The 8137-nt window shown below is 46.2% G+C and overlaps 1 protein-coding gene across 5 annotated transcripts; it reads right to left on the reverse strand.

Annotated features, from left to right (window-relative positions):
- Positions 1-838: 838 nt before the first annotated feature.
- Positions 839-8119, reverse strand: LOC106744108 (PERQ amino acid-rich with GYF domain-containing protein CG11148). Of its 5 annotated transcripts, XM_014618555.1 has the most exons (17): positions 7581-8001; positions 7286-7436; positions 7149-7190; positions 6832-7063; positions 6001-6174; positions 5739-5934; positions 5461-5671; positions 4443-5406; positions 4001-4363; positions 3610-3912; positions 3410-3502; positions 2913-3340; positions 2639-2837; positions 2356-2562; positions 1879-2275; positions 1577-1806; positions 839-1472 (listed from the first exon to the last, which is right to left on the reverse strand). In XM_014618555.1, the coding sequence occupies exons 3-17, from the start codon at positions 7178-7180 to the stop codon at positions 1347-1349; spliced, it is 4155 nt and encodes a 1384-aa protein (XP_014474041.1). In that variant the 5' UTR covers positions 7181-7190; positions 7286-7436; positions 7581-8001; the 3' UTR covers positions 839-1346. The 5 variants fall into 5 exon arrangements, with proteins under 5 accessions (XP_014474041.1, XP_014474042.1, XP_014474037.1 ...); XM_014618556.1 differs by lacking the exons at positions 7286-7436; positions 7581-8001 and adding an exon at positions 8034-8119 and having other exon boundaries at positions 2362-2562; positions 7149-7193; XM_014618551.1 differs by lacking the exons at positions 7286-7436; positions 7581-8001 and adding an exon at positions 8034-8119 and having other exon boundaries at positions 7149-7193.
- Between the last annotated feature and the right edge of the window lie 18 nt (positions 8120-8137).

Genomic DNA, 8137 nt, shown 5'->3' on the forward strand with positions numbered 1-8137 from the left:
CAAAAGATACTGCTTTCCTGCGCGTTTAAATTTGCATCAATTGAACCTGCCATAGATGTTTCGTACTTCAGCTTTATTGTTAGATCGACCACAGTGTACAAGAAGGCTATGCCGACGACAGTGAGATCCACACATAGGCACATGCAGTAATCAGTGTGTCAGGATTTCATGTATGCCGATATTCCGTGGAGTTAGTAATACACATTACGAATATTACCTTAAATCGCTACTGTCATTTCTACGGTATAGAACAGCAAAACCAAAGAATTTCTAATGAAGGATGCTATGCTGGAACCACTAGTTTTATCTTTAACAATGTCCTCGTAATATCAAGAAAGTACGTCAAATCGCCTTCTTCTCTCTTCCTCCCTCTTTCTCTCTTGCTGCCCGTCCGTTATGAAATGCATTTCGTACATATTGCACCCCCCCTCCCCATTCTATCTTCAGAGATGTAAGAATATTCGAATTTTCAATGCATACACAAATCATTCGTGATCTTAATTGTGTTTACTACTACCGCGTGTGCTTAAGGTTCTGCTTAGAATATCGTTACTACAAGTATTATGACGGCGTAAAGGATATTAAAAAGTGGGGAAGATTCTTACTGTGCTTGAAATGTAAATCATTTGCAAAAGTCTATTACGAGTAATAATATAAAGCAAATCTCCTCAACGCGTATTAACGACGAAGCGAAAATCCATAGGATTCACGTTGCATTAAGCACGATCAGTAAGAGAAGTACTGACGCACCATATTTAATCATTAATAATTGTGCTTGACTCAGAGAGAGAGAGACGATGCTTCCCGCAATTTTCACAAGCACACTTTAACGTTATTCTTTTTTTTTTTTCCGTTGAACACCTTTACATACACATATTGCTATTGACTGCCATGTCTCCACGTGCATGATTATTATCGGTCGGCATATTTTTCTTTTTCTTGCGTATCTTAAATGACGATGACGATGAAATGTTATAAAAGTTTTCAACCCTAATCGTCGCTTACATAGGAAAAAATGAGTCCGTCCTCTTTTTCTTCATTTTCTTTTCTCTTACGATATATTCTTCTTTTTTGAGTAATATGTACAGTGAAGCCTTTTTGTCGGTGTGTATTTCTCAGTTTTGTTCCGTAAGAAAATAACGCCACGCTCCGAAGACCATCGGCGAAGATGATCGACTCTGAGAAGGGATGAGCTCTTCTTTTACGCATTGGATCGTAAAAAGCCTTTATACGCATTAAGAGGCAGCCCACGGGCGCCTCTTAGCATGTATGATAAATAAATAACAAACCGTTTGATGAATCGAGCGTAGCATCATTTCCGCGAGGTTAAACTGGCGTGACTCAGTTCAGACGCCCTCGCCATAATCGCGATCACCTACATTGATACGGTCGGGGGCCGCGGTTACGCTGAAGCCAAGTATCCTGTTGTCCACTTTGTACATCTTTCCTTTCTTTGGTTTCTTCGATTTTCCCTGAACAAATGAGAAAGATTATTTGTTTAGTGAATATTTAACGTTACATATTCCGTGAACGATTCTGTGTTGTCAAGCCGACAGCCATGAAGGCTATTATATACCTTCACTTCTTGAAACTCCGTAGGCGCATTCGGATTGACTGCGGGCGCTGGTTTGCACAGATCGTCCGCTTGCGCCTGAGGACGTTGCGCCGATCGCCACTTGCTACGCTTCTCGAGGAACTGCTTAGCGAATTCCGTACTCTGCTTGGTATCGCCGAGGTAGACGCGAACGTACTCCTTAACTTCGTACGCCGATTCGATGTCTCGCAGGAATCCAACGAACGTAGGGACTGCAAACGGTAGAGGCATGTAAGGAAGCGAGGAAATTTGCAAAACGAATTCAGTATGCCAGTGACACGTACTATCCACAGACGCCTGTAAACCACTCAGCGCTTTATTACACCATTGCGTAAACTCATCGGTCTTGGCAGTGTTCTGTTCAAATAGCTTCTTCACTAACTCCTCTTCTCTCTTGTTCTTACTCTTGGACGCTTTGTTATTCTGCTGCTGCTGCTGGCTAGGAGCGGATTTCGTATTAACGACCTGTTTAACCGGTTGCTTCGTAGTTGTGCTCGATCTGACCGGTGTGGGATCGTCCCAGAATCCAGTAGCGCCTGAATTGTTGGACCATGCCTGGCTCGACGTGCTCGAATTTGCCCAATTCAGGCATTGCGACGCCGTGCCCCATATTCCAGCATTCTGCAGCACACTCGCAGACTCCTTTTGGCCGGCTTTCTCTTGCCTCTCTCTTTCTTGTTGCTGGAAATAATATATCGGATGTTTTATCGCCGTCGTCAATGTTCGAATTGTCGCTCATATATTTGAGAAGCAATAAGTACCTTTACCTTGGCGATACGTTCCTGCTCCTCCTGCTGAATCTGCGCGAGACTCTTCACCAGGAGAGGTTTATTGGCAGCGATAGCTTTCTCCGCCCATTTGAATTGCAACCTCTTGGACGAGTCGGCCGCCGAAGCTTCCTGAGCTGCCTCCACCGCTTTCTGTTGTGCCAACTGCTGCTGCATCAATTGCTGCAGCCGTTGCTCTTCCTGCGAAGTTCGCAGGAGTTTTCATAGATAGAGGGAAAACCCTGAGTATATATACGTAATCAAGAGAGGTATTCACCGCTTTCTTCTCTCTCTCGAGTCTCTGGATTTCGGCGAGTGATGCGTGAGCTGCAGGAGCGGGAGCACGCGGGGCCTGAGCCCAAGGTGCCTTGCTCTTTTCTTGAAGCTTACGTAACGCCTCGGCCTCTCTACGCCGTTGTTCCGCGCGGCGCGCCTGCTCTTCTGCTTCGGCCTGTCGTCGTGCCTCTGCTTCTTTTCTACGTACAAATATAAATTCCTTTGATTATTTTGCTCGTCGCGGCATTTACGCGCGCGATTCTACTGGTCCTTACCTGAGTCTTTCTTCTTCTTGCTTTTTCTGCTCTTCCTCCAATTTCTTCTTCTTCTCCTCTTCCTTCTTCTGCTTCTCCTCCTGCTTCCTAAGTTCTTCTCGCTTTCTCTTTTCCTCTTCCTGCTTCTTCTTCAAATTTTCCTCCTCCTGCTTTCTCTTCTCTTCGCGCTTCTTTTCCTCCTCCTTGCGTTTCTTTTCCTCCCTCTTCTTTTGTTCCTCCTCTTGCTTACGTTTCTCCTCTTCTTTTCGTTTCTTTTCCTCCTCCTTTCTCTTTCTTTCCTCGTCTTTACGTTTCGCTTCCTCCACTTGTCTAGCTTGTTCCTCTTGCTTTCTCTTGGCACTCTCCTCTTCCGCCTGACGCTGCAGTTCCTCTTGCTTTCTCAGCTCCTCTTTTTTCCTATCCTCCTGTAACTTAAGATTTTGTTCTTCCTAAAGTAGAAGAACGACACAGTGATTATTCCGAGACTGCTCGAAAAGTGACGATGAAAGGTGATTTACCAGTATCTGTTGCTCCGTTTTTATTTCTTTAGCATGCAGGTCCCACAAAGAACTAGGTAACTGACCAGGTGGCATTGCCGGAATGGGTCCAACCTGCAAGATGGGATATTAATACAAGTAAACAAAATGCACCATATTTGACGATAAAAATACGCACATGCCTCATTTTACATAAATATGGTTGATACGATGTAACACACCTGCGCTAGCCAATTCTGTGCGTTAAACTGAGGAGCCATTTGCGGTGGTGGTTGCGGCCATACGGTGTCCATATGAGACGTTTGCGGATGACCGTTCGCGTTGACATTGAGCTGGCGTAACAGAGATTTGATCGGATTATCCTCCTGCGCTGGCGCAGGAGTTTGAGCGATGTTCGATTGTTGAACAGTAGGCAAATTCTGTATGCCGCCCATTTGTTGAATCAATTGTTGTATGGGGTCCACCGTAGCCGGTGCGGTTGTATGCGGATTTGTCGGCAAATGAGTCTCCGGTTGTGCCTTTGCCTGCAATATCGCTACGTTAAATAAATGACGACGTACCGAAGAAGCAGTCGACGGAAACGTTGAGAGCAACACAATGCCGACACGTTACCTGCTGCATTTGAGTGAACAGTTGCATGACAGGATTGGTCGCCGCTTGAGACGCGAGGTGAGGCACAAACGGATTTGTCGTGATCGGTACTTCCGGGAAATCCGAGTCCTGTATAACGTATTGCAAAATCAATTGATTCTGCTCGACGGGGCTCAGCGTCGCCCAGTGTTCCGATTGCGACAACTTCGCTATCGCCGATGTCTTCATCTGCCTCAGCAATAGCTGGTTCTGCAACAACTGCATCTGCTGATACTGTAGCAGCAGCAACGGATCCTCTATTCCCGTCTTCGACAAAGCACCAGCAGCAGCAGCCATTCCAGCCGGCACAGTGCTGGGAACAGGCGGTATCACCTGCTCTGCTAACTGTACGCAGAGAGAGAGAGAGAGAGAGAGATGTTTCATTTCACCGATTTTCATACGTATAAAAGAGTGATCGCCATACCTTTAGCGGAGGTATCGACGGCCCGGGCGTGAAAGGCACTCTACCGCACATTTTGATGAGATCACCGAGCGTGTAGTACCTCTCGTCGCATGTTCTTCTCACCAACAATCCCGCGGTAAAGTAACCAGCTTTGCACCATTCGGCCATTTCGCTAGCTAAAAATGGTCCCTGAACTTCGCCCTGTGGATCACGGTAAAACCATTTTTCCTGGCTGTCTGTAGCGGAGACTGCGGGAGGTTGGCTACCGATTGCGGGCGGTACGCTAGCGCTCTTCTCTTTGTGGCTTTCCTCGTCCATCAACTTAGCCACCAGAGCATCGGCCTCCTCCTTCATTCTATCCAGATCGTCCTCCACTCTCTGCCTGACATTAGAGTTCCCCGTGTTGTGTACCACGGCCTTGGCCGGCTCCGTGTGCAGAACCTGTCGATTGGCACTTATCGGCTCCGTTTTCACATCCGCCTGCGAGTTCTCCTTCTTGTGAGCTTCGGTCGGAGACTTGCTAGGTCCCGGATTCGACTTCTCGCTCTCAACTTTATCCGTGGGTCCGACAGTCTTCTTCTGCAAGAGATCCGAGGAAGTCGTTAAGGATGTCTTCGCGGGAATACCTTCCGTCGACAACACAACGGCTGGTTTAACCGGCGAGTTACACCTCCTCTCCTTCCCGGCAGGATCGTCCTTGTCCTCGAGCGGGTGCAAAGTTTTTGGTCGTTCCTTGCTTGCTAACGTACCGGCCGTATTGTTTGTATGGCGATTCAACGATTGGACAGAACCCGTGACGAAAGCTAATGGCTTGTTACTAGACTTCACTATGTTAGAAGCACTGCCTTCCGACACACGCCGAGTTCTGCCATGTTGGGAAGCACCTGCCACACCGTCGTCGTCATCATCTGAATACATGCCGCCACCGTGAAACGCGCCCGAAGCATCGAAACTGCCGCCACTCTCGCTCGGATTCTCCGTCGCCCTGAAATATTCGTAACGTAGTAACGATTAGCGGAAACGATGATCGATCGCTCACCATTCAGGCAGATTGTCATGGTTATCGTGATGATTCGATTCCCAAGTACGAGCGGTGCGAGATGGTGCATGGTGAGCCGAGTCATGGGAAGATCTGTGGTTTCCACGATGTTCCCATCTTGTCGGCACGCTTCTGCTTTCATCTCCGTCGCCCTCGTTTCGATCCAGCCTGTCCCTGTCCATGCTGCCACCTTCGCGCCAACTGTTTCTTCCTGAGGTAAAAACGTTCTTTTCTTATATAACTGTCAGCGCAGAAGGAACATATAGAATAATATTTACCCCACTTGCGCCAGCCGTCTTCGTCCTCTCCGCGATGACGTCGCCAGTTACCCTCCATGAGAGAGCTACCGCTAGTTCCGCGACTGAGTTCTTTTCGAGGACTACTTGAGCCGTTCCATTCTCCCGGATCCGAAGCACCGTTTCTTTCTGACCAACCACGTTCGCTCTGAGATCTATCGAACGGCCTATTTCTCCCCTGCAAATAATACTTATGACATATAAAAGATTAAACAATGAGATTTCTGCCCAGAAGGCTTCGCACCTGGAATGATTGGCCCTCGATTCGTATCCCATCGCCGGAGTCGTCGAAACCAACTCCACGTGAATAGTGAGAGGAATACATGTTTCCTCTTCCACTTCTACCACGTCCTCCGCGATCCACGCTACTACCTCTTCCCCGGCCACCGATATTGGCTATTCCTCCGTTCCACATACGCTGCAAAAATACACGCGAGCATTCAGTGGTATTGTGAATATAAAATTTATCCTAAGATGATCCGTTTCAACATAAATGTTTTATTTGCGGAAATGATCCGTTCGTATAATGCGTTTCTTAAAATCATTCTCAATTTCATATCTTAGTCAATCGTATTACCGATTATGTAAAGGAAAAGAGGAGAAACCGATGCGTGAAATTAAGAACCGGCACAAGGGCTCCAGTGTTATATTTTTAGAACAAGTTGATGACATAGTTCTCAATATAGGACAGAACAATAGCTTAACGGCATAATAGTTCCCTTGTCTTCATTATCATGAGTGAATAAAATAAAGCCGCTACCTTGTGAAAGTATTCAACCATAATATAGACACATCATCGAACAAATATACCTATTGTCCTTAAGAAAGACCGTTAAATTGACGATTGAAAATTGAAAATAGTTACACATATCATCGTTAGGTACTGCGGGAATAAATGTATAACTATGGAAAAAAAAAAAACAAGTACCTATAAACATTATTTTACATCATATTTTCTTCTCCCTCCTCTACGTATATTTATTAACGTAACGTTAAGAAAAGTTGTGTTGAAAGTGGAAAAATAAATTTAATGTGGATTAATACATTCGGGATTAAGGCTTAGATGTATAGTTACCGCTTCATCCTCCGTCATCTGTATAAGAGCTAACGGAAGTTGAGCTTTCTCCACATACAGTCCTGAATAAGTTGGCAATGTCTCAGGAGGTTTATGATTGCGATCGTATAGAGCCAACATCTCTTCGCGACCGTATCTATACTCTGCCAGTTGATACCGAGGAGTACTCAAAGTTGTGGTCCCTCCACCACCTCCACCCGTATTGCAACTGTCACCTGACATGTTGCGCAACCTGTATATCAGATTGTTCGATAAAATGTCTCTTTCTCAGATTTTAAATATCCAAACTAATTCTAGTTTCTATTTATATTACACACCATTCTGGACCAAATTTCATGGAATCCGTCATGATGCACTATCTGCTGAAAAGATAACATCAATCGTTTAACATGACATGGTCGTAGATAAGCTATGCTAGGAAGATAAATATTAAGGGAATCCACAAAGATGTTACATATTGTGCGATATAAATGCTCCAAGCTCGTTCGTCTCTACCAGACATTAGACAGTATGTTACGGGAGAGAAATTTTCCAAAGGTAAACGCTTGAAAAACGAAGCCGAAATCAACGGTGCGTGGGAAATGAGGTAACAGTAACACGATTTCCTGCAAAGAATCGATAATAGATAGGAAGATCTCCATTGTACAGTGAAGAAAGACCCGTCATCTGTTATATTCGAATACAGAGAGACGCGGATAGAAAACATCGCAGCGACGAAAGAATGCCGATATCGCGGACGATATCCGTACCTGTTGCTCGAAGGGAATATCGCGCGATCGGCGATTATGATTTTCGGTGAACAAACACGCGAGGCACGTGAGGGGAAACGCTGCAGAAGTGACGGACGAAGGAAGGTGGTGCTACAACAGACAGTAGCCTCGTTAATTATACGCAGCTGGGAGAGGAAGAGATCCGGGGGAATTCCGAAGACGAACGATCGCGAGGTGGTGCCGCATTGTCGCGTGAGACAGCACGCGCTCGCGACATATTCGCGCGAGCGGAGCAGTCTCTCTCTCTCTCTCTCCGCGCGAGGCCAAGGTGGCAACATTAACCAAACTTTTTTTGGTGACGAACGTCAGAGCATATACGCTCGTTCGGTGGGCCGCGATCGGGACTTGTGGTTGCGCAAGAACGATCGCCGAGCGCATCCAACGCGGCCGTCGCGCCGAGATCAGTAGCGAACGAACAATCGAGAAAAATACCTTTACTCTTCGAAATTACTGAGGACAGCGATACAACACACCAATATGGCTGATGGTTTTTTTTTGGAATGGAGCGCATGCGAGAGTTATCGTGTCGGTGGTAT

This window comes from Dinoponera quadriceps, unplaced genomic scaffold, assembly GCF_001313825.1.
Source record: "Dinoponera quadriceps isolate SergipeBrazil2010 unplaced genomic scaffold, ASM131382v1 scaffold1290, whole genome shotgun sequence".
Lineage (NCBI taxonomy): Eukaryota > Metazoa > Arthropoda > Insecta > Hymenoptera > Formicidae > Dinoponera > Dinoponera quadriceps.

Coding starts and splice junctions, on each gene's coding strand:
- LOC106744108 (XM_014618551.1), bottom strand. CDS start 7,180: ATGACGGATTCCATGAAATTTGGTCCAGAATG. Junction 2,563..2,638: donor TCGAGAGAGAGAAGAAAGCG/GTGAATACCTCT, acceptor CGAACTTCGCAG/GAAGAGCAACGGCTGCAGCA. Junction 2,276..2,355: donor AACGTATCGCCAAGGTAAAG/GTACTTATTGCT, acceptor TATTATTTCCAG/CAACAAGAAAGAGAGAGGCA.